The following is a 26,508-nucleotide window of genomic DNA, read 5'->3' as shown; positions in this document are numbered from 1 at the left end:
CTTGCCAAGGACCCCGAGCTGGGCGCCGCCGCCGGTTCGTCTACCCTTTCCTTCGGCCGCCTCCCTTCAACCTTGTCCACCCGTCGGCGCGGCGTCTGGTGAAGCGGCGGCGGCTCCCGTTCCTGCCGCAGCTCTCTCCCCTCCCTCCCTCCCTTCCCACCAGGTCCCCGCGTTCTCCATGGCTTTACTTACTGCAGCCGCCCGGCTCATCGGAGCCAAGGTGAGCAACTGAAGGAGGGAGCGCAAGGTCCCTGGGTGGGGCTGAAGCAATTGCGGGCCCTCAAGCCCCGGGGTCTCCCTCCCCTACCCATACGCGCCCCAGCATGCCTTAAAGGGGCCTTGCACTTGGCTGGCCGCCAGCCTTTCATGGCCCTTCCAGAGCCATGTGCTATGCTGGTCTTCCGGCCCCTGGGGGAGAAGTGATCACTCTCTGCTCGCCCCCGGCATGCCGTCTTGTGCGCTTGGAGGGGCACCAGACCGTACTGTCCACTCGCATGTTTATGGTGGAAGGGGGTGATGCGCGGTCCTGGAAAAAAGATCCGCCCGTGGAGAACATGGATGTTGTGTTCCATCGGAGTTAGGGAAAGAACCTGTTTGGAGGAGGGGTGGAAGGTAAGAGAAGTGGCAGTGTGAACAGATGTGCTCACTCGACTGGGCCAGAGCTGGGTCAGTGGTTGATTTCGGCTTCTGTTTTTGTAGGGAGAGCCTTGTCAGTTACTGACTGCCCGTTTCCTTTGCTCCACCCCAATTTTTTAAGTTTTTAGTGACCAAGCCATAGCATTTCCTGCAAGAGTAATGAGAATGGGACTCGGGTCCTCTTTGTCCTTGGGACTCTTTCACTTAACTCTTTATATAGGAGGGCCTGAGTGGGGTGGAGCACCTCTGTAAAACAGGCATGGATATCACATATGATTGGAGAAAAAAACCGGAAGGACTGTTCCTCCAGACAGCAGGCTATTAAGTAAAGATAATTGGTCAAGAGATGGTAATCCCAAGGTCGTATGACCAATCCTACTACTTGAGCACCCAGGTTTTATTGTTGCTCTGAAGTCTGCTCTACCCAGGAGAGATTCCTCTCATTTTTAGGGACCCTTTACTTGACTTTTGTTGCCTTTTGGATCACAGGAATATTGTTCCAAGTGTCGGTGCTTTCAACTTCAAATTGCCAGTACTTTTGTCTCTGGGTAATATGGCCCTTTAATCAGAGAAACTGCTGCGCTGAGGGAGTCCCAGCCCTCTAATCCATGCAGGGACAGTCCCACAGTGACCTTGACTTCTGCAAAGAACTTATACCTCTCTTGTGCACGTAGATTAAAGCTGCCAGCACCTGAAGTTAAGGAAAATCTTAGGATGGTTTTGGCTTTCTGTGTGTTACCTTGCATGGTTGGCAAATGAGGTAAAGCCTGTAGGATTTACATTTGGTGGAGGCCGATCATTTGGGTTGTCTTACTTGACTGTTGCTTCTCCCCCTGCCAGGCAACAGAGTAAGGAAGCCTCCTGGGACAAGGAGCAAGTTCTAGATAGTGTTTTTGGCAGAACAAGGAACACCAATAATTGACTCTTGCAGAGCTGCTAACCCAGAGCAGGTAGTCCAACACTGCAGTGAATTTGAATAAAGCTTTAGAATTTACCTTTTGAATTTATTTTGTCTCTTAAGCCTCTGGGGAAGCTCAGAAACCTTTTGAGATGACAGGGCTACATAACTGTAGTACCATTTTTATTTTGTTTGCTTTTCTGTTAGAGATAGACCTGAGGATCCCAGAAACCTGTAAATAGGAAGCCATTAGAAGGCTTTTGACCCCTAAAACTGGCAAAACCCAACCAACTGAGGTCTGAAGATTTCCTGATAATCTAAGAAGAAAGATCAGGATACCAAGAAACCTTTCAGTTTATCAGCATTGCTAGCACCTGTCTGAGCTTTTCAGGTTAGCCTGCAGCTTAATTGGTATTTCATATTACTTTTGCTATGAAAATAAGCTTTAGAAGGGAAAAATAGTCTTCTGACATGGGAGAACTGACCCCCTACCACTTTAAGTCTCAAGGTTATACGTACATAGTTTCACTTTTCTGAAGAAAGATTTTTTTTTTTAACCTTGCCAGGACACACAAATGTTAGTCATTCTATTGTTTCATGTAATTTAATGAACACCAGGGTCAGAGAGCTAGTCTTATTCAGAGTCTTGAGATTGACTTCCTGTTCATCCAAATGAATTCATACTAATCACTGGCTTTAGTATTAGCTGTTGTTGGCTTACCTTTGTGTTGTAAACACTATCTTTTCACAGGTGATCTGGGTTTGGCTTTGCGCTGGGGATTGGAGTAGGACCACCAATGTATTTCTGGACTCTTGATATCAGTGTGGCTTAACCAGCCCTAATTACTTCTTTCAGTATTGAGAATTACTCCTCCAAGCTAGGATGTTTGATAACTTGGAGTAAATAAATCCAAAAGTGTTTCTAGATTATTGCTAGACTTTTTCAAGACACTTAAATTAATACCGATCCAGATCTACACTGCTTCATAACCCCTTCTGCATAAATCCTAGTCTGAAATAGAGTTCAGTACAACTGAGTCGGTTTTGTCCTGTGAAATGTTACTTAGGCTTAAAGTCCAAAACTTTCAAAAGCAAGTGCTCAGATCTCTGTCTCTTTACTTTGATTATCCGCCTACCCAAAGTAATGGCAAGTCCTTGATGCTTACTAGATGGACCAGAGAGGAAGAGTGGAGAGTAAGGCCTCATCATTTGCTAGTGGTGAGATGGTTGCCTGTGTTCTTCCTGGCGCCCTTTAGATTGGTAGCAGGTGAATGGCTGGGTGTGGGGAGGCAGGGTGGAGTAGATGATCAGAGAAGGAAAGGCTGGCATTCCTAGTTCTTGGAATCCAGGTGGGCAGAAGTCAGGAAACCAGACATGGTGTGTCTTTCTTAAAGTACACACTATTTCTTTCTCTCCTGTTTCAGTGCTTTATGTGATAGAGTTGAGAAGGGTGTGACATTTCAAACAAGAGTGAGAACCCTGACTGGCGTGGTGATTCCTGGTCAGGGCACATGTCTGAGTTGCAGGTTCAGCCCCTGAACAGGGCACGTATAGTGGCAACTGGTCGATGTTTCTCTCCCTCTCTTTCTTTCTCCTTTCTCCTCTCTCTAAAAATAAATAAAATCTTTTTAAAAAGAAAAAAGGAGCAAGGCAACTTTAGCAATAAATCTTTCTTAGGAGCTGACTTTGAGTGCCTCTCCATTCTTCCCTCAACTGCCCAAATTCCGTAGAGTCCTGTATTTCTTTTAACATGTTATTCTTTTTTTAAATATATATAAACTTTTTTATTTATTTTTAAAGAGAGGGGAAGGGAGGGAGAAAGAGAAGGAGGGAAACATCAGTTGCCCCTCACATGCCCCCAACCAGGGACCTGGCCTGCGACTCAGGTATGTGCTGTGAGCAGGAAGCGAACCTGGTAACCTTTCAGTTTGTGGGACGATGCCCAACCCATTGAGCCATGTGGGGGGGGGGGGGCTTGTTTGTTTTTTAACAGTATCATTCTATAGGGTCTGTAAGTTCACAGTAGACATCATCACCTGGGATGCTTGTTCAGATTGCACGTTCATGAATCCTTTATTTACTTTCTGATTCAGCAAAGGGGGATGGTAACTGGAAACTTGCATTTTTTCAAGTACTTCAGTTGACTGATGATACTCAGTGGTCCTTTTCTGTTGGGCCATAGGCAGGCCTTTTTGTTTGCAACTTTATTGAATGTATATATGAAACTTAGTGAATGCGGTTGGTTGGTTGGTTGTTGTTTTTTGGAATTAGTGATTATTTTAAAAATTGACTTCATAAGTGATTATTCTACCAATAGTCTGTTTTAGGCTATTATCTCTAGGTTTGTCTTCCTAGGTCTTTTTTTTTCCCAAATACTGTAGGAAAAGTTTTTTGTAAATCCCTCCAGCAAAGTGTTAGGAGCTAAAAGTTGCAAGAACTAGTAGAAGTGAGGGAACAGTTTGTAGTTCCTGAGAAAGGAGTAAGGTGACAGATCCTACATATTTTATTTGCAAATGCATACTTCGTGTTGCACGTATAAGTAGGAGTTCAGCAAATATTTGTTAAAGAACAGTCAGGATTTCTACTGAAGAGAATTAGAATTCTTGATTTTTATCTGAAGCTGAATTAGTGTTTTTTGCTGTCTTCCTTGCTGAATGGTCAGCAGACCTTTAGGGAGGAGTGTGTTAGAAAATGTCAGGTAGCTCTGGCTGGGTAGCTCAGTTGGTTAGAGCATCGTTTCCATACACCCAAGTTGTGAGTTCAGTCCCCATCAGGGCACACACAATCAACCAACGACTGCATCAAATGGGACAACAAATCGAGGTTTCTCTCTTCCTCTCCCTCTCTCTCTCTCATATCAATAAATAAAAAAGAAAATGACAGATAAAATGAGGAAGGAAATTGTGAGTATGAAGGGAGTCAAAGTATGAAATCTGATTTCTCTGTTTAGGCTATTAAGTGTCCTGTTAGGTGCAGGCAGACTTCCAGTACCACCATTGTGAAACACAGATGTTAAATGGCTTTAGTTCTCTGACCTGGTTCTGGGGAGAGAGGAGCCTTTGTCCTATGTGTCTTCTTTTTCCTTTAATGCAAGTTGTTCCTTCTTCATTGGAAGCCTTTGTAGCACAGGATTTTTCCTAGCAGTTATTAGTGCATTATGTTTGTTTCATCAGCTAAGTCAGTTCTGCAAATTTGGCAAGCTCTGATCTTTTGTTGATGAAGGACAAGGACTTTCTGAAGCTCAGAGCATCTCTCAAGCTTTTAATGTTGAAGTTCCTGGATATGTGGCAAGACTGTATTCTGAATGTATCTGCAGTGGAAGATCAAGCAAAGTTTTGCTTTTCCCCTGTAGAGTAAGGGTCCTAGATGTGGACCAATGATGGCAATAGGCCAAGATGAGTTGGAGAAAAATAACTACATTGAGTAAGTGCTTATCCAAATAGAATTCTACAGTTGCCAGAATTTGGGGGTAGGGGGGGTGGGGAGGGAATCGTTTTAATTGATTTTTGGTAAGTGATTTGGCCAATACCCTTTTCCAGAAATACCCGAAGTATTACAGGCACATCTTTGGCAGAATTTCCTGCATGTACAATAAGTCCTTTTCCTCCCTTGGCCCTTTAAGATACTCTTTTGTTATGGTTTTCCATCCTAGCACATTTAAGAACTACAGCCCACTTCTAGCAAATTCACTACACAAATTCTTGCAAGGGTGGCAGCAGGTTAAAAAAGCCTCTTAGTGATTGTGATACCCCCATCTTTGGAAGCAGCTCTCTCCAACTCCCTATGAAGGAGTTGACCTCTTGAGTGAGGTGACTCCCTGACTAACCCGACAGCTGCTGCTCCAGGTGACTCTACATGTGGCATGCAACTAGAAACCAAAAGCCCAGTTGCCATGCCTTCAAAATTGGGGGAGGAGCTGGGAAGTGAACATCAGGGATGACTCAGACATTTGTAATCTGCCTGTCCCATCAGTGAGTGTAGTCTGAATGTACTGTACAAAGCTATTCAGCAGCTTTCTTTGGCAGCCAGGGTATAGATAAAATGAGGTGTGTAGCCTCGGGTGTAACAGCCCTCCAGCATCTCCTGTCTGGAATCATTTGCTCTGCTGGTGGAGATGAAGGTTGCATTTGTTTCCTTTCCCTGACTTCTCCCTTCTGGATCAGGCAGCCCTTAAGAAGGAAATTGGGACTTTATTTTCTGTTCCCAGCAAGAAGGAGTTATCCATTCATCCCTTCCTCCGGCTTGACTGCCTCTTTCTTAGGATCCAATTTCAGGGAGGAATTGTGACACCTGAGGAAGTAGGTAATAGGCCAGTACAGCTCTAAGGAACTTCAACTCAGCTATGCAGAAGGCACTGTTCTAGATGCTTTATTATTACCAATTTAGAGATGTGAAAACCGAGGCAGGGGTGTCCATTCTGTGGCCCAGGATGGCTAAGAATGCGGCCCAACACAAAATTGTAAATTTACTAAAAACCTTTTTCTTGCTTATCAGTTTTTGTTAGTGTTTGTGTATTAAATGTGTGGCCCAAGATAGCTCTTCTTTTTCCAGTGTGACCCAAAGACGCCTAAAAGTTGGACGCCCGTGGTAGGGGTTCAGAATAGGCCTCACCAAAATATGCCACTTTGGCATGTAAATTATTTTGAGCTAAAGTCCGTCAAGACTCTGCAGACTCACATTAAATTTACTTCTCCCTTAAAGAATTTAAATTAGGGGCCTTGCCCTTAATAAATATCACCAGTAATGTCTTTTTATGACCTATCTATAGGGCAGGGCAAACTTCTAATTATTGAACATCTGCTCTTATCCTTCTCTCCTCTGAATCCCCAAGGTGATCCTTAGCATAGAATATCAAATATACCTTATTTTCCTTTTCTGCTTTGACCCTCTTGTGTATGTGGGATCTCTGGCTCGCTCATGTAGATGGGGTTCCCATGTGTATGTATGCATTAAATTTGGTTATTTTCTCTTGTTAATCTGTCTTTCGTAGATTTAATTATCAGACAAGCAGAAAGAATCTAGAAAGGTAGAAGAAAGATTGTTCTTTCCCCACAGATATTAGGTCAGATAGCAAAGATAACACAGCAGGATAGAAGGAGGATTTGGACTTAGGACTTGATCAGGACTTAATCCTTGACAGTTCCACATCCCAGGCTCTTTACATTCTACCCTTCTGCTTTCTTGCTTAACACTTTGGACCATGATTCTGTCTCAAACCTTATTTATTGTTCATGTGAGTCACCTAGTGATTCCATAGGTCTGAGGCGAGGCCCAAGATTCTGCGTTTCTAAGAATTTCCAAGTAAGGCTAATGCCATTGGCTAGGCAGTCATATTTTAAATAGCAAGGCTTTTGAATACCTTCACATATGTTTTTATTGGAGCCTTAGAATCAGACTTTGAGCTAAGTAGCTTGAGTGTTATCCTAAATATGGAGAAGGAAAGGGAAACAGTAGTTGGTTGTTTGGTTTTTGGATCTCTCAGTTATTTAATAATGGAGCCGGGGCTAGAACCCAGATTTCTATTCCTAATTCCACATGTGCTCTGTCTTCTACATAATTAGCTAAAGTTGTCCTCACTTAAATTTTTCCTGTTCTAGCCTTTTAAGTGTTCATACCAATGACTTGCTAACTTAAAAACCTTTCTGATTTTGCCCTGGCTGGTGTGGCTCACTGGGTTGAGCACCAGCCTGCAAACCAAAGGGTCACTGGTTCAGTTCCCAGTCAGGGCACATGCCTGGGTTGTGGGCCAGGTCCCCAGTAAGGGTCACGCAAGAAGCAACCACACATTGATGTTTCTCTCCTTCTCTTTCTCCCTCCCTTCTCTGTCTAAAAAATAAGTAAATAAAATCTTTAAAAAAAAAAAAACCACAACAAAAATCCTTTCTGATTCTTTAGTTTTGCCAAAGCTGCAGGGTTAGCAAAAAATATGATTAAATCTTACACAGAAGTGTGTGAGGAAATGGCTATACTATTTCATTTCATATATTTATTGCGTAACAAGTACAAAGCACTTGCTGTGTGCCTGACATGGTTTTAAGTGCTTTGTAAGTACCGGGAGGGGCAAAAGTAGGTTTATAGTTGTTTGTATGGAAACTACAATAATAAATTATAATACAAGAATAAACTCACAACTGTAAACCTACTTTTGCCTCACCCAGTATTGACTTAAGCCTCAGCAATCATTTGAGGTGGGTACTGTTATTGTTCCCATTTTACAGATAAGGACACTCAGGTACAGAAAGGTGAAATGACTTGGCTAGGGTCATACAGCCAAGAAGAGGCAGAGAAATGCAGTAGGAACTGAACATACTAGTTGTATTCTATAGCTACATAGGTCTCCGCAAATTAGCATTGCTTTGCAAATTGAATATCTAAGAAGTGCTGCTCATGGAGATTAGGGGCAGCTGAGATCAGCTCTCTTTAAATTACTCCTGAGGCTCCTCATTAAATGACAGACATGCTCTCTACAAAGGAGATTAAGACTTTGCTGATGGTTGAAGTGGGGTAATAGTTTAGCTCCAAATTCCTCTTCCCTAACCATTAGCTTAAAGCAGCATTCATATAAACAGGTCTGAGAAGTGAGTGACTAAGCAGCAGTCCCAACTCCTCTGATTCCTTTAAATGCTGTTGCATTCTTATGGCCTTGTTAAGTGACCTACCCCTTTCCTTCTGCCTTCCTCTTTTGTTTTTTGGGGTTTTTTTTTGTGTTGTTTTGTTTTACTCTTAAATGAATTAAAAGAAGAGGGCCACTCATTGATTCTAGCAGTTCTCTCAAAAGGGAAAAAAACTGTTTCTGTTTTATGTTCATATTGGTGGAAGAAAGACCTCCAACCTGAGGTAATTTCCATTTTCATCTTAAGCTCTGGGCTCTTGTTCTGTTGATCTTTTGTAGATTCCCCCCACCTCCCAAGCAAGACTTAACCTTAGCCCTGGCTGGGTAGCTCAGTTGGTTAGAGCGTCATCCTGATACACCAAGGTTGTGGGTTCTATCCCCAGTCAGGACACATGCAATTAACCAATGAATGCATAAATAAGTGGAACAACCAATCAATGCTTCTGTCTCTCTCTCCTCTCTCTCAAAAAATCAATAAATAAAAAATTCTATTTTTATTTTTTTAAAGCTTTTGTTTGTTTGTTTGTTTGTTTGTTTGTTTATTTTAGAGAGTGAGGACAGTACGGAGAAAGGGAGAGAAACACATGCGAGGGAAACATAGATTGGTTGCCTCTCGCATACCCCCAACTGGGGACCTGGTTCACAACCCATGCACGTGCCCTGACCAGATATCGAACCAGTGACCTTTTCAGTCCACAGGCTTGGCGCTCAGTCCACAGAGTTACGCCAGCCAGGGCATACACCTAAAAAAAAATTTTTTAAACCCTTTAAAAAGATTTAACCTTAAATTGTACTTTTTATAATTCTTCCTCTTGGCAATGAAGCAACCAGCCATTATAAAAACTTAAAGGTGGTTTAGAAAAATTATCCATTAAGTGGGGGGAAGGATTGAATGTGGGAAGTTGAGGAGAGTGGGTAGTGCTGGGGAGAGTAGTGAGGGTTGGGGGGAATGGGGATAACTAATAGAACACAAGAAAAAGGAAAAAAAAAATAGCCATTATGGAGATATTTCAGTTTCTTCTCTCAGGTGGTATGTTCCCATGTGGTCTTTAGTTATTTTCTTAAGATTTTACTTATTTATTTTTAGAGAGGAGAAGGGAAGGAGAGAAACATCAATGTGTGGTTGCATCTCATGTACCCCCTGCTGGGGACCTGGCCTGCAGGCCAGGCACATACCCTACACTGGGAATTGAACCAGTGACCTTTTGCTTTGTGGGCGAGTGTTCAATCCACTGAGCCACACCAGCTAGGGCCTCTGCGGGTGCTTTTAAAAACACAACCAATCACTGCAACGATTCAAAGGTCTGTTGAAGGGCTGATGTAGTCACTGGGAGGTGGGGCCTCTGTAATAGGAGATTTGTGGGACCATTGAGCATGGAATAGCTTGAACATGGTTATTGCCACTCTAAAACAGTAGACACAGTAGAACAATTATTCACATATTTTCTCTTGTCCACTTCTTTATGACTAGTAAGGATAGACAGTTATTCCTTTAGTGCCATTTGCCCCCTTGTGGGGTAAAGAGCTGTTGACTTCTCACCCAGATGGTTCTCAGTGAACTGGAGGAGGCTCTTTGAGAAGTTAATGAAAGGAGTTAAGGACAGCCCTGGTTAACATTGAAGCGTTCCTCTTTTGCTTTAGGGTCATAATTAGTTTGCCTGTGCTCTCTGAATTCAGCTTTGGATTGGTTCTTTTGAAAAAATCTTTTTCTAAAGAGTCACTTCCCTTTTCAATCCTCAGTCCTGCCACAACAGAAAGAAGGATATTAAAATCTAAAAAACCTCAGGCCCGTACTGAACCCTCATCCTAGGAATGTAGCTTTTTGAAATTTATACAGTGTCACTGTTTTCACATGATTTTCCATGCAGCTGGACAGTAAGGCAATAATTACTAGAAAAGGTATTTCTGGCCTTTTGGGAAAAGGAGGAAAAAGTGTAGACTTGCTCTGGGATGAGTTTATATGTAAGTAATCTTTTTAGCTTTCAAAGTGCTTTTTTTAAAAAAAATTAATCTTTATTGGGGTTTTTGTTGTTGTTGTTGTTGTTTTTTACATTACCTTTTAGTTTCCTTATACTCCCCTCCCCCCCAGTAATCACCACACTGGTGTCCATGTTCGAAGTGCTTTCGCATTCATTTTATCACAAGATAACGCTGTGAGTTGTGTAGTGACTATTAGCGCCACATTATAGATGAGGAATCTGGGATTTACTTTGACTGTCTCATTTTACCTTCAGAATAATCTTGTGCAGAAAACTCCCATCTCCTTGTCTAAAGTTCTTTTAACTAGTTAGTATAGTAGTCACCCCTCGTCCACAGGGGTTGCATTCCAAGACCCCCAGTGGATGCCCAAAACCACAAATAGCACTGAACCCTGTGTATACTGTTTTTCCCTATCTATATATACACCTATGAGTTTCATTTATAAATTATTGACAGTAAGAGATTAACAATAATAACTAATAAAACAATTATAACAATATACTGTAATAAAAGTTATGTGAATGTGGTCTGTGTTGAAATATTTCATTCTACCATACTCACCTTTTTATGTAATCAAAGCAGTTTACAGCCTCTCTTTGGCATATCCTAATTGCCAGTGTCACTACTCTTTACGTTTTGGGACCATTATTAAGTATCAATAAAATGAGGGTTACTTGAATGCAAGTACTGTGATACGTTGACTGTGGATCTGATAACCAAGCTAGCTACTAAGTGACAAAGGGGTGTATACAGTGTGTATACATATGCTGGACAAAGGGATGACTCACAACCCAGAGGGGTGCAGGACAGTGCGAGGCTTAAAACTTACAAATTCTTTATTTCGCGAATTTTCCATTTAGTATTTTTGGACCACAGTTCACTGAAACCATGAAAAGCAAAACTTAGGGATAGGTGCTATGTAATATAATTGTGTTTTTCAAAGGCAATGGGAAACTTTTTGTTGCAACTCAGCTGATCTCATAGAAAGCTCTTTCTCTTGAGGGGGAAAACCTATCTCTAATCATAGAAATAGGCTAGCTCACATTTGCCTTTGTAGTGAGGGATATAGCCCTCTTGAATCTCAGGTCTGTCTTTCTGGATAATTTTCTTTTTGAGGTATATCTTTAAACATTCCTTTGGCTGCAGGTATATAGACAATAAAGTCTCAGCTTCTGTTTGAAAGATCTGTATTTCACCCCATTTAAGATATTTCCTCACCTGGGTACACAACTCTAGCTTAACTATTCTCTCAGCACTTTGAAGATTTCCAGTTTTCTAATTTCCATTGATGATGTTGAGTGGTCTTCTATTAGCTGTTATTTTGTAGATGTTCCCTCTTCCCTGCTTTTTCCAGGAGCATTTGAGGTAGTCTTGTGAAAGTCTGCTTTTGCCTGTGGGCTCCCCTAGACTGACTGAAGAGGTTAAAGTATTGCCAGAAGACTAAGTGCAGGAGAGATCTTACCAGCAGGGATAAGTAATTGGTCAGTGTCCTCATTTGCTTTTCTCAGGGCCTCTCAGAACTATTAACAGCTAGATTGCGATTGACTGGGTACTCTGTAACAACAGCCCTTTTGACCTTTCCTCTGTGCCTAACAAAGCCCAAGCCTGGAACCCAGATGATGGGAGGGGAGAGTCTGGCTTCAGGGCATGTCAGTGAAGCTCTGGATGCAAGAAGCAGACAGAGCTAAACTGACTGCTGCCTGCCGACTGGGTAACTCCTTCCAGGCTATTCAGAGCCTTTTACAGCTTTCTAACGTCATACGGCCATACCGTTCCTAGGGGCTAAGATGAAGAGGGAGAGGTTAAGTCAGTCACTGTCACTCCTTTTTCTTACATAAGAGGGAGGAGTAACTATTGCATACATTTTTGTGTTTTCTCTGCAGAATGCATCTTGCCTTGTTCTTGCTGCCCGGCATGCTAGTGCTTCCTCCACGGTAAGGTTTGGAAATGAGGACTGAGAATCATTGAGTACCTTGACCGTGGGTTGGGGCTGGGGGATGGTTTGGCTGCCACCCAGACTCATTATCCTGAGTATCTTCTGAAAGTAGTCATTGTTATTATTGTTGTTGTTACTACTATTTTAAGAAGTAATGTACTGTGGGTGATGTTGCGCAGGACGCGCAGCTCCAGCTTCCGCAGCACGGCCTGCAGGAGGAGCTGGTCCAGGGAGCCGTCCTGCTGCTCTTCCGAGAACAGGAGCCGGACAGGAGCCGGACGGTCTCTCTGACCTGCGCGTCGACCTGGGAGAGTCGTGGGCAAACGGGACAGAAGCCTCTTGGTCCCGCGTTCCTGTCCCCCTGACACCACCGCGACGCTGCCCGCGCCGCGCCACAGCCTCCCCGCGGGGAGTTGCGGACCCCGCCCAGGGCGCTGCAGGCGCCGGGGCTGGAGAGGGGCGCAGGGGGCGGGGCTCCGGGACAGGCCGCAGCCCGCCGCCTGGGGTTCCTGGCCGCGGCGCAGCCGCCTGCAGCCTGGCCCCAGCGCGTCCCCGCCCGCTCAGGGTCCCGGCCCAGCTGGGACCTACTTGTCCCCAACCTCCTGCCTCTCTCAGACTCTGGCTGAGTTCTGCACACGCCCGCGCGGCCTCCTCCGCAGAGGACGTGCAGGCCTGCGCCGCGCCAGCGCGGGAGGGTGACAGGATGCGGAAATTTCGGGAGAGTGGGAGTTTTATTTTATTTTAAACGTTATTTTAACTCTTTAAAATCTTTGAATATAATAAAATAATGTTTTTAAAGGAAAAAACAAAAGAAGTAATGTACTCGGAGACTTCCAGTCAAGATGGAGGTATATGTAAACACACTTCACCTCCTTAGATAACTATAGAAAAAATTACAACTAGATCTCAAAACAAATATCACCCAGCACAGTCAGAAAATCGAGCTGTATGGAAGTCCAACAACCAAGGATTTAAGGAAGCCACATTCATCCAGACGGGTAGGAGGGGCAGAGAGGCACAGAGATGCAGTGTGGTGTGCAGAGGCAGTGGAACAGGTAATCAATCCCACGTTCAGGAATGGTAGATAAAAATTGGGATGGATACCTTGGGAGCAAGGGATCCCAGCCCCAGGCCAGACTACACAGCCAAGGGTTCCAGCACCAGGAAGATAAATCCTCATACCTTCTGGCTTTAAAAACCAGTGGGGATTGGGGCAGTGGAAGAAACTGCCAGATTTTGGGGAGACTCCTCTTAAAGGGCCTGCCCAGATTTAGAACTTATGCAGACCTACCCCCTCTGGGGTTCAGCACCAGAGCAACAGCTGGAAGTGCACTAGTCACACACGGGGAGAAAGTGAAGTGGCTGGAAACAGGGCAAGTGCCAAGCAAACCTCCAGAAGCCAGGTAACAGCACTGTCCCCCTCTCTGAGCCCTCCTCCCCCACAGAGCCACAAAGAAGTGAAACAGTTTGCACCATTCTGGTGATTACCTAAGGCTCTGCCCCACATAATTTACAGGTGCCTTTTGTATAATAGGGCACACTACTAAGACAGGAAGTCAGAGCAACTCTACCCAACACACAGAAACAAACACAGGGAGGCTGCCAAACTGAGGGGACAAAGAAATATGGCCCAGAAAACGAACCAAACAAAATGGAGATAACCAACCTATGAGATGCAGAGTTCAAAACACTGGTTGTCTGGATGCTGAAAGAACTCACTGAGTATAGCAACAGCATAAAAAAAGATGCAGGCAGAAATGAAGGTTACATTAAGTGAAATAAAGAGAAATCTACAGGGAACCAACAATGGAGGGGATGAAGCTGAGATTCAAATCAATGATTTGGGACATAAGGAAGAAATAAGCATTAAACTAGAACAGCAAGAAGAAAAAAAGAATTTAAAAAAACTGAGGACAGTATAAGGAGCCTCTGGGACACCTCCAAATGTACCAACATCCAGATTATAGTAATGCCAGAAGAAGAGAGAGAGCAAAAAATTGAAAACCTATTTGAAAAAATAACAAAAGAAAACTTCCCTAATCTGGCAAAGAAAATAGACATTCAGGTCCAAGAAGCACAGAGAGTCCAAACAAGTTGGACCCAATGAAGACCACACCAAGACACATCATAATTAAAATACCAAAGGTTAAAGATAAAGAGGGAATCTTAAAAGCAACAAGATAAAAGCAGAGAGTTACCTACAAAGGGGCTCCTATAAGATTGTCAGCTGATTTCTCAAAAGAAACTTTGTAGGCTAGAAAGGACTGGCAAGATATACTCAAAGTGATGAAAAGCAAGAACCGACAACCTAGGTCGCTCTGTCTAGTAAAGCTAAATGAATTGAAGGGCAGATAAAGTGCTTCCCACACAACGTAAAGCTAAAGGAGTACATCATCACGAAGCCATTATTACATGAAATGTTAAAGAGACTTTTTTAAGAAAAAGAAGATGAAAACTATGAATATTAAAATGGCAATAAATTCACAACTATCAACAACTAAGCAGACAACCAGAACAGGAACAGAATCATAGATATGGAGATCATTTGGAGGGATATCAGCCGGGAGGGGGAAGGAAGAGAATGGGGGGGACATACAGGGATTAAGAAGCATAAATGGGTAGGTACAAAATAGACAGGGGGAGGTGACAAGTAGTGTAGGAAATGGAGAAGCCAAAGAACTTACTAAGCACAACCCCATGGACTTGAACTAAGGGAGGGGTGTGGCTGGTGGGAATGGGGTTACTGAGCATAGGGGAGCAAAGTGGGGGAAATTGGGACAACTATAATAGCATAATCAATGAATATATATTTTAAGATTATTTCTAGATAGGGGGAAGGGCAGGAGAAAGAGGGAAGGAAACATCAATGAGTGAGAGGTACATAGATCGGTTGCCTCTTACACGTTCTCAGCTGGGGACCTGGCCCAGAACCCAAGCATGTGCCCTGACTGGGAAATCGAACCAGCGACCTTTTGGTTTGCAGGCCAGCACTCAGTCCACTGAGCCACAGCAGGCAGGGCTCAATAAAACATATTTTTAAAAAAAGAAGTAGTAGTACTCAAGAGTGCAGTGAGATGGGAATCCCAAATTTTTGCTTAATCATCTTTTAAATTGGTAAAATAGACATTCCATAAAATTTACCACTGGAACAATTTCTAAGTGTATTAGTTCAAATGGTAGTAAGTACATTTACATTATTGTGCACCCATCATCCCTGTCCATGACTTTTTCATATTCCCAAATTGATACTCTGTACCCCTTAAAACAGTTCCCTACTCCCCTTTTCCTCTGCCTAATTCATTTAACCTCATTTGTACAGAGTAGTTGACCAGTCTTCCCTGGCATATAAAGCCAGGTTCTAAAAAGCAGTCTTCATATACCTCCTTTGCAGGAAATGTAGTCAACATTTTGACCATCACTTAGCCTGTCTGTTTCTCTTTTTAGAATTTGAAAGACGTATTGACTGACTTGATACCTAAGGAGCAGGCCAGAGTTAAGGCCTTTAGGCAGCAACATGGCAAGACAGTGGTGGGCCAAATCACTGTGGACATGGTAAGGGTTGTGGGGTTTTGGATGGAAAAGTAGCTCTGTAATGTGTTTCAACAAAAGTACTGCTCTTTTCACTGACTGTTCAAAAGTACAGGGTCCAGCACAAATAATGCCCTTTATATTACAAAATCATAAGAATATAATTCTGTAACATAACAATATCACATTCAAGTACACCATATGTTTTATGTGAAATGTTCAAATTAAAGCTGTAAATTATTGTACCCATATTAATATTCTACAAACCACACACAAGAAGGCGTTACTTCTGCCAGACCCTGTATTCTGTCCCATATAGGGAAATGTTGGTGCTTAATGATGTTCATTGGAAATCAGACTGATGTTTTCTACAGGTTTAATAATTGAACCTAACTTAATTCACCTGTGTGGAATGAAGTTTCTATTCCTCTCTCCATCCCCCTAGCTTTTGGGGTCGGGTCTCTGTCTTTGCTGTAACTACCATCTGGTTAAACCACAGCTCTAGCCGGCCCTCTGGAACAGCTTTAGGATGGCATCTCCTCTAGCCCTAATAATAGTCCATTTAGCTTAGATGATAATTCCACATCAGTGTCCAACCATTGCTCTCTACTTCCTTCCTCTGTAGTAGATCCCATTCTGTTTACTTTGGTTGGTGAGAATGAGGGTGGGCAGGAGAAAACATAAAATTCAATAAGAGAAGGAAGGAAACAGGCAGAAATGTCAAATAAAGATAATGAATTCTCGATTTAAAAATCTCATTTCCAGTGTTAGCAGTCACACTTGCAAAGTTCCACACTGTAGTAAGTTAACTTCTCAGAAATCTTCCCCCAAATGAAGTCTTAACAAGTCAGAGATAAATGACCTCTCCAAGATCCCATGAGGCACTAACAACCTCCAGCCTAAATTATTTCTGACTATTGGGTGCATCCTCTTCTTTTCTTTAGATGTATGGTGGCATGAGAGGCATGAAGGGATTGGTATACGAAACTTCAGTTCTTGATCCTGATGAGGTAAGAGACCCTCATGTTAATCACTAATAATTATTGTGTTTATTGACTGTTGTACACACCATGGTTTAGACCACTAAGGGTAAGGAGAACAAAATAAAGCACCTACCTTCATATTTTGGAAGGTTGAAAATACATATATATAGAATAATTTAAAAATAAGTTTACCTTTTTAGTAAATCAACTAGCAAAACTAAACGTTCAAAGCAGAAGTAAGTAGTGGTGTGAAGATTTAAGTTTTAAAAATTCTACTGGAATTTGTTGAAACGTCTGTTAATAGTGGGACCAGTCAAGTATGTGATTTACAGGCTAATAAATTCAAGTTGTAATTCTTACTCCTCTCCTTCTAGGGCATCCGCTTCCGTGGCTACAGTATCCCTGAATGCCAGAAACTGCTGCCCAAGGCTAAGGGTGGGGAAGAACCCCTGCCTGAGGGCTTATTTTGGCTGCTGGTAACTGGGAAAATCCCAACAGAGGAACAGGTAAAGCAGGGCATTGGCCTTTCTCATTCTCCTCCTTTGCCTTTCTCAGTCTCCAACATTTAAACCTGATCTGGCTGCGGGTGGTAGTTTATAGAGAGGTACACTCAAGTAAGGGGAAGGAATCAAAGCAGAGTTCTGCTGCGTAAGTGGACTGGGTTGAATTCTCTTGTATTTTCTTTACTCAAATGTCACTGTCTTTTTCTCTTCTTTTTCCTAGCCTAGTTTGAGCAGTGTCTCCTTTTCCACAGGTATCTTGGCTCTCAAAAGAGTGGGCGAAGAGGGCAGCTCTGCCTTCCCATGTGGTCACCATGCTGGACAACTTTCCCAACAATCTACACCCCATGTCTCAGTTCAGTGCAGCCATTACAGCCCTCAACAGTGAAAGCAGCTTTGCCCGAGCATATGCAGAGGGCATCAACCGAACAAAGTACTGGGAGGTAGGACATTTGATACAGTGGTTGATGTGTGATGGGGATTCAAAAGAATTCAGTGTGAAGGAAGAAAGAGTGTAGAATCTTTAGGAAAATTTACTTCTGAAACTTAAATCAACAAATTTTTATTGTGGCTTGCTTTTTGTCAGTCTTTGAGATTACAAAGATATATGGAGCTTGCTTTCTGTCACCAAAGTTGTTGGTTCAGTTAGGGCGATAATGCATGTAAAAAAGAGATTGTAATTCAATAATCCTGCTGAAATACAATACACAGGGCTGTTGGAAGATTGAAAAAGGATGTGACTTAACTTACAGGGTCCTTGGGGCAGATTTCACAGTAGTCTCACCCTAACCTCAAGGAGAACCTTGAGAAATCTGACAGGTTGGAGGAGAATGGCAGTCAAGGCAACCCTTGAGTCTGGGAGGACTAATGCCAATCAGCCACAGTTCTAGACTAGTCACCTCAAGATGCCTGTCATGAGTGTGAGGGTAGTTAATGTACTGCAACTAGGATTCAGGATACTGAGCTTTATTTTCTGAAAATGAAATGTTTGTTCTCTGTGGTCATAGTAGGAGAAGACCATTGTGCCTTTTCTCAATGCAGGGTATCTTATTTCCTTCCATCTCTTTCCAGTACCTCACATACTTATAAATACTGGGTAAAGTGCAGGTTTTCTGGCTAGGTCTGTAGGAGAACATCTTATTTTCTTCTGTTTCTTATTCAGAGACAGGTAATATAGGAACAGAAAGGTTTATTTTTATAAAACAGGTATACTAAATGATTTCTGACTGTAAGATGCCAGCCACCGAGGAGGCCTCAAGTTTTCACTGTGCTGCAAGGCACAGAGTGGCCTCTGGGCCATATTGTGGTCCTCTGATCTGATGAAATCCCCTTGGGATTTTGGCAAATCCTGCCTCACTTGTTGGTCAATATTTACTTGATGCCAACTGTGTACAGAGAATTATGTTTGCTGTTGGGAGAAGGCGGAAGAGAGAGTTTGCAATTAATGTGAGCCTGTTTGGCATTGAAGAGGAAGGTATTGGAAGGTGCACAGAGACACATTCACAAGCACGTAAAGCATTTATACAGACACATATCAGTAGGTTCAGAAGTCTATATAACCTGAATGTATTGCTTTTCATTTTCTTTTTATTGTAAAATGCTATTTACTTGTTATTTATGTGGGGCACTGTAACAGAAGGTTAAATCAAGGACTACAGTTCTGTTTTAAAACTGATCTTGTAGAAATTGACCACTCGGAGTGCCTGTTAGGGCTTACAGTGCTGCTGTCTGGAGTGTCATGAGGAGGGGAGAAAACAGCTACTTCATACTTTTTAACAGATACCAACAGATATGTCCCAGGCAGCCAAACATGCTGCGCTGCTTCACACGGTCCTTTGTTGGATCACTAAAATGTACTCCTCTGTTTGCTATTGCCTTCATTTCAATGTACAGCCATTTATTGATTGTTCTGCCATCATCTGTTTGTGATATGTCATCTGAGGTTGGCTGTCATATGGTAAAAATGTATTTCAGGACTTTGCCAGTCTTCTGGAGAGTATAAGCAATACTGATGTATTTGTCAGCTTTAGGATGTGTGTCTAATGAGTTCACACTACACAAAAATTAGGTGTTAGGGGTTTAGTTTAGTGGAGCTTAATGCTCTTCTGCTGCTACAGCTTGTAACTCTTAAAGATCAGACACACTATTTCAGTTCAGTTTTCTGTTTTGGTTAATTTAACCATGGGCTATTTAAGAATTGTATGACAGCATTCAACAGGTTATTTCTGTTTCAAAAATTAAGTTTATATATGATCTGTGTCTTTATTAGGATCATCAGTTCATCTTATTTTACATTTACCTCAAGAGGATGATCTGCCTATAACATTTCTTCCATCACAGTTCATATGACTTTAGATAGTATAACCTCTTAGAATTAAGAGTTAGGTTTCTTTCTATTTGGCTTAACTTCACTGAAGACCAGTTTACTGTGATGCAACCAACTGTTTAATTGTGAAGTAGCCTTAATTTAATGCTGAGTAAAATTTGCTGACAGGTCAAGTTTTGCTAGTAATGCCACCTTTTATAAGGCCTATAAACAGCATATGTAGGTTTTGAAGCTGTTTATAATAATATCCTCTAACACCTAATAACTTTTTAAAACATGCCAAATATACTTAGGTGCTTTATGTTCATCATCTGATGTAATCCTCAGAACAACCCTATGAGGTAGAAGTTGTTCCCATTTTACTGAATGGGAAAACTGAGCGTTAGAGAAATTAAGGAGCTTTCAGCCGGTAAGTGGTAGAAACAAGATTCAAATTTGAGTTTGCTCCACTCAGAGGTCTCTTCACTATTAATACTAACGTTCTTCTGTGTCTTCTTAATAATGATTGATAGCTGAATACTTGGCCAGAATTTTAATAGCAATAGATACAGTGGTTCACAATGACAGTTATGGTCAATTTTGTTACCTTTATTCCAGACAGTTGTGATGTGACATGTTTTAATGTCTTTTTTCCAAGGCTTTATAGATAAAAAATGAGTTTGGTACAGGTAGTTAAATAGCATTCTAGTTTTCGCTTGTTAAAGAACTAATGAGCAAGAGTTCTCTGCCAGGTTTGTGGGGGGGTGGGGGGGGTGTTATTGAGAGAGAGAGAGAGAGACACCAGTTTGTTGTTCCACTTATTCATTCATTGGTTGATTCTTGTATGTGCCCTGACCTCCTGGGATCAAACCCTCAACCTCGGTGTATCAGGACAATGCTCTAACCAGATGAGCTACCTGGCCAGGGTTCTGCCAGGTTGGTTGGTTGGTTGGTTGTTTTTTAATTCTTCAACTGCACAGTATCGACCACTACAAAAAGCAGTGTAAGGATCCCACACTGTCATACCTCATCTGATAATTTGTTGCTTTATAAACTTCATCCTCACTGGTAGAAGTTAAAACAGTCTCCTTTTTGTAGTTTCTTTATGATGTGGTCATTCCTACTTTCCAAATGATTTTGCAAGTTAGTATATACTCCACAGATACCAGTTTGCCTAACCTGGTATCCTGTTCTTGGCATTCTACTGATGAATCAAGGTCCCTTAGAACTTTCTATCCTTGACGTAAGCTTCAAGTATTTCTTGCTTAAGTAGCTTTTATTTTGGTGGTATTCTCATTGAATTCTGGTGGCATTGACAAAATTCACTGAGTAATTAAGTATAGATGACTTCCTAGGGATAACTAATTTAGGATAGTTATTATAAATTTTGCTCTTAGTTCCAAGAAAGCTACTGAAACTTCCTGACTTCTTGTAGGAGCTTTCAACCAGTTAGCTTGATAGGATAGCACTAGGTAATGTCAGTTAACAACTATTTACTCCATGCTTTCTGCGTACTTTGACTTATGGGTGAAAGAAGAATTTTTAGAAGTTATTTAAAAAAAAATTGAATCCTTGTCCTGTCCCCAAAGGAACTTAAAATCCCTTTAAGAAGATAAAATTGAGACATAAAAGTTGAACAAGCTATTAACATCACAAAAAGAGACAACTAGGTATTATGTTTCTCTTAATAAATGAACACAACAAAATGATTAGTCTAGATCTAACTCTCAGTTCACGGGAAATACAGTGGGCAGAGGAACATGTTACTGTGTATAATGTGCTCCCATGTATAATGTACACCCACATTTTTGGCCCCAACTTTCAGGAAAAAATCTTTCATTTTAATTTTTAATTCAATTATATATTTATTTATGTTTAGAAACAAAGCCGATTATTGTATCCCAGGGTATTGTTTTGCATACAGATATCATTACTGCTTTCTAGAGTTACACTTTTAACACAAAAGCATCAATAAAAGAATTAAAAACATTTACATATAGCTTTGGCTCATGTGGCTCAGTGGATTGAGTGCCAGCCTGTGAACCAAAAGGTTGCTGGTTTGATTCCCAGTCAGGGCACATGCCTGGGCTGTGGGCCAGGTCCCCAGTTGGGGGCATGTCAAAGGCAACCAATTGATGTCTCTCTCACACTTCCATATTTCTGTCCCTCTTTCTCCCTTCCCCTCTCTCTAAAAATAAATAAAATAATTAAAAGAAACATTTATATAGATACAGAATTAGTACTACCAGTGTATAAACTGCATCCTTATTTTTCCCTCAAAAATTTGGGCAAAAAAATGCACATTATACATGGGAAAATACGGGTAAATGGCATCACGGGTATGTAACCAGCAGAATCTGGGGGAAATTCTACAGAAGAAATGATCCAGTTTTCCACAAATAAATTGCAAATTTAAAAAAGGAAAGCATAAGAGAGAACGTAAGTTGATAAAAAGAGACTTCAGAGACATATTGTGGGTTATTTTCATTCCTCAATCAAATGATGCTGGGGGTGCTTTGTAATCAGGCCAGTTTGAATACTGAGAAGTTATTTAATGATAAGAGGATTTGTTAAATTTTTCTTCAGTAGGATAATGGTTTAGTGCTTTTGTTTATGAAGGGCCTTTATCTTTTAGATGTACATACTTAAATATTTACATGTTGAAATATCTGACATCTGGTATTAGTGCAAAATAATTTGAGAGGTTAAGAGGGAAAAGTAGGGCATAAGTGAAACAAAAGTGGTCCTGAGTTAATTGTTTAAGCTAGATGATGCTAATTAGCTAAGTGGGTAACCTTGTGTAAGTTGCTTAACCTGGCCAAGCCCAGTTTCCTCATTTGTAAAATGAGGGATATGTCACCTTACAGGATTATTGTAAAAAAAGAAAAAAAGTACAAATAATATATCTAGCACAGTAGTTGTTATAGTAAGTGCTTACAAAATGGAAGCCTGCCCAAACTGGTGTGGCTCAATTGGTTGAACATCATTCTGCAAAGCGAAAGGTCACCAGTTCAAGTCCCTGTCAGGGCACATGGATTGTGGATTCAGTCCCCGCCTGCTCAGGGTGCATATAAGAGGCAACCAGTTGCTGTTTCTCACATTGATGTTTCTAACCCTATGGTGCTCCCTCTCTTCCCATCTCTCAAAAAAAATAAATAAATAAATGAAAAATTTTAAATCAGTTCCTGTAAAAAAAAAAAAAATCTTTTGCTATGAACAGTTGAATGCCACTGTTTTGAAACTTGGCATATATGGTGAATTTTCTTTGAAAGATGGAACATAACATTAATTATTAAAACCTAGTGTCTTAGCACATTCATCTAGTGCAGTCATATATTGGGAAAGATCATGATTAAACATGTAAGGGTTCACAATCTGACTTTGGCATTTAACCGAATACTCTTGAGTTCAGTTCCCTCATCTGTAAAATGGAGGTCATTATATACTTTGTAGAATTGTAAACATTGAGAATAGTGTTTTAATGCATTATACCTGGGGTAGTATGAGTAGATCATCTACTGCAGTGCTGGCGTCATAGTAGTTACTCAGTTAAATTGTTATTGTTGTTATGCTCCATAGGTAGCCACTCGGCATATAATCATCAACCCAAATAGCTCAGTCCATGGAGAACAAATAGCATCCCTGCCTAATTCTTTGTTGATAATTTTTTTTTCCCCTCCATTTTCCTCTTCTCCCCTTTAGTTAATTTATGAAGACTGTATGGATCTGATCGCAAAGCTACCTTGTGTTGCCGCAAAGATCTACCGGAACCTGTACCGCGAGGGCAGCAGTATTGGGGCCATTGACTCTAAGCTGGACTGGTCCCACAATTTCACCAACATGTTAGGCTATACTGATGCTCAGTTTACTGAGCTCATGCGTTTGTACCTCACCATCCACAGGTGAGCTAGATCCTGCAACCATACACTGATTGGTGGGAAGTTTTAAGAAGAGCTCCTTAACAGTCTTGCCTTCTGGGAACAGGTGGTAGGCGGCAAGGTGATGGAAAATGGCATAAGGGCTGATACAAGGCAAGAAAGGGATCTACTAAAGAAGTTCAAGAAGTATAGAGAAATTATAACCGCACCAAGAACAAGATAGTGCTTTTAGCTGCTCACATTAGGTTTTCCTTTGGCTTTCCAGCAGCTCCCTCTTCTGGTCATTGCTTATTAACAGTGGAGTGGGAGTCAGGGAGTTTGGCACATAGGCATCAAAAACCAATAACCTCTCCAGCTCTGGATTAGTGAGCAAAGGCTGGTAATGAGATTGGGACATCTCTTGCAAGAGCTTATGAATAACTGACTGGCTGTTGGCTGATGTGAGCCCATAACTAGGCTAGTATGTGACAAATAAGAGAACAACATAGTCTGCGTTTCCATGATCTGCCCCTTTTTTTCCCTTCTATTGTATTTTTTCCATTACCATTTATCCCCCCATACCCTATTTCACCTCCACCTCCCCCCCCGCCCCACTATCTCTTCTTTCTCTTGGCCTTGATTCTCCTTCCTTGTTTCCTCACAGTGACCACGAAGGTGGCAATGTAAGTGCCCATACCAGCCACCTGGTGGGCAGTGCCCTTTCAGACCCCTACTTGTCCTTTGCGGCAGCCATGAATGGGCTGGCAGGGCCCCTACATGGACTGGCAAATCAGGTAAGACTATTCTTTTTCTTATCTTGCTCCATGTTTTTCTTAACTCCCATGCTTTTGTTTCTGATCTTGGTGTTCTCCTTGGTATATGTATTGACACTTTTACTCCCAAATCTTACCCATAGGAAGTGCTTGTTTGGCTGACACATTTACAGAAGGAAGTTGGCAAAGATGTGTCAGATGAGAAGTTACGAGACTACATCTGGAACACACTCAACTCAGGACGGGTAAGCAGAGATGCTTAGCAACTAGGAAAGAAGCCAAGACCCAAGTTCTGCAATTTGGAAGAAATAAGGAGAAAAGAATGAGAATTGGTCCCAAAATTTGAGGAGCCTCTCCCCCTCCCCCGCCCACTTGTCTACCCTGAAGAATTTAGAAACGGCAAGAATTTTCTACCTGAGACTACAACTGACCGCCCCCCTCACTCTTTACAGGTTGTCCCAGGCTATGGTCATGCAGTACTAAGGAAGACTGATCCCCGATATACGTGTCAGCGAGAGTTTGCTCTGAAACACCTGCCTCATGACCCCATGTTTAAGCTGGTTGCTCAGCTGTATAAGATTGTGCCCAACGTCCTCTTAGAGCAGGGAAAGGCCAAGAATCCTTGGCCCAATGTAGATGCTCACAGTGGGGTACTGCTCCAGGTGAGTCCTCCATTCCCTGCTTTCACTTTAGTTTGCACAAAACACTATTCTCTGCCATGCCCAAAATCGACTCCCTAATCAGAGTAGGGGCTCTTCTCTTTATTTACCTTTTTAAATTAAGTTGCCCGTGGTTGGGGAGGTGTGGGCAGGAGGAAAGGGGTGCTCTCTTTTCAGAATCCCAATTGTTATATTTTCCGAAGTATCATTTCTATGTAAGGATGACTGGATTAAGATTTCTGTAACCCTGGAATTATATATGTCATTACCTGCAGACTGTTAACAAAACATTTTTCTCTTTTACCTTACAGTACTATGGCATGACGGAGATGAATTACTACACAGTCCTGTTTGGGGTGTCACGAGCATTGGGTGTACTGGCACAGCTCATCTGGAGCCGAGCCCTAGGCTTCCCTCTAGAGAGGCCCAAGTCTATGAGCACCGATGGTTTGATGAAGTTTGTGGACTCTACGTCAGGGTAAAATGGGAGTCTAGGGGGAAACTACCTACCAGAAGTGAGGGAGCTCCAACAAAAAGTACACTTTGGTTTCAGGGGAGCATTTAAAGACTTAAGATTAAATTGTATCTGAGGCACTGATAGTAAGTTTGAGGTTAAAATATAAATTAAGACTTTAAAAGATGAAAAGTGACCCTTTTCCTCCTAACCCCAACCCCTTTCCCCTGCCTGGTATGAGTCGCCCATCAACTGTAGGATGACCAGGACTAATGCATGTGGTGTGGGTTAGATCTGGCTCCTCTTTCCCTGGGTCAAAGCTGATTGCAGAGAATCTGCAGTCACTTCAGAGCTTTCAGTTCTATATTTCCCAGCCCTCAATAGGTCAGCAAACCAGGACTCTGCCCCGTCTGTTTCCATAGGAATCATGTTGGATTGTCAGCTATACCAAGCCCTGCTGCCCTCTCCCATGTACACAGACACTTCTTAGCAAGACCTATTGGTTAGCTGGACATGCTTTAGGCATTTTTTTAATGCTACCAGGTAACCATAAAGGCCATGGCATTTGTTGTTACTGGCATGCACCCAGTGTTTGATTTTTATTTCTCTTTTTAAAAATTATCCTATAAAAATTAAGATCTGGAAGTATTCTACCCCCTACTATTTTAATATCTCCTTTGGGATTTTCTATACGTGCTGGGCCTCAAGCTGAGGATGCTCTAGACCTTCCCCTCCTGGTCCCTACTAGAGACCTCTATCAGCAGGTTGCATAAACCACTGTCTGATGTATGGTCTTTCCCAGTCATTTGGCTTTATCAGTGCTTAATATGAACTAAGCGTTTCATCCATTACCCTGACCTTTTTTCCTTTATTTTAGTATGCTGTGGGCCATAGAATAGGGGCTTGGGAATGACCAGCATGGTCTCTTCATGGTCTGGTCCCAGGGGTACTAGCACCTTTTTCCGAGCAGGGACATGATTTGTTTGGACATAGTCTCCATTGAATATCAGGTCCTAGGGCTGAGGGCAGTAAAAATAGTAAGCCTCCCTCCTCATCCCCTGCCACAAGAAAATATCCCTTTATTTATCAAAGTCTTTACCCTGCCTTCCCCATCCCTGAGAGCTCACAGTCTAGTGTTTGTTTTAGAAGCCCCATCTGCACAGGTTTTCAGTGACTCAGAATGCTCTACTGCCTTTTCTTTAAGAAAGGATTGAAATACACTCCTGCTGTGCCCCCTTTCTCCCTCACAACTCCTGCCTGTGTTTGTGTGGATCCCTAATCCCCAGAACCATGCTGTTGAGATGGACACACTGTCTATAAACCCCTGGGTAACTTGTTAAGTCATGATGCAAACTTCAGGTTGTTCTGTATAAAATGCAAAATAAA

At 42.0% G+C, this 26,508-nt stretch overlaps 1 protein-coding gene across 1 annotated transcript; it reads left to right on the top strand.

The window, feature by feature from the left end:
* CS (citrate synthase) lies at positions 1 to 26,508 on the top strand. Its single transcript, XM_054579904.1, has 11 exons — positions 1 to 220; positions 12,011 to 12,061; positions 15,508 to 15,615; positions 16,536 to 16,601; positions 16,949 to 17,080; positions 17,329 to 17,517; positions 23,082 to 23,281; positions 23,901 to 24,030; positions 24,153 to 24,254; positions 24,462 to 24,671; positions 24,980 to 26,508. Exons 1-11 carry the CDS (start codon positions 179 to 181, stop codon positions 25,148 to 25,150), a joined length of 1,401 nt encoding a protein of 466 aa, XP_054435879.1. The 5' UTR covers positions 1 to 178; the 3' UTR covers positions 25,151 to 26,508.

The sequence above is a fragment of the Pteronotus mesoamericanus genome, unplaced genomic scaffold (assembly GCF_021234165.1).
Source record: "Pteronotus mesoamericanus isolate MK-2021 breed Mesoamerican mustached bat unplaced genomic scaffold, CSHL_Meso_final contig_56, whole genome shotgun sequence".
NCBI lineage: Eukaryota > Metazoa > Chordata > Mammalia > Chiroptera > Mormoopidae > Pteronotus > Pteronotus mesoamericanus.
Note: the sequence above shows the minus strand (reverse complement) of the source record. Positions and strands in the feature narration are given on the sequence as shown.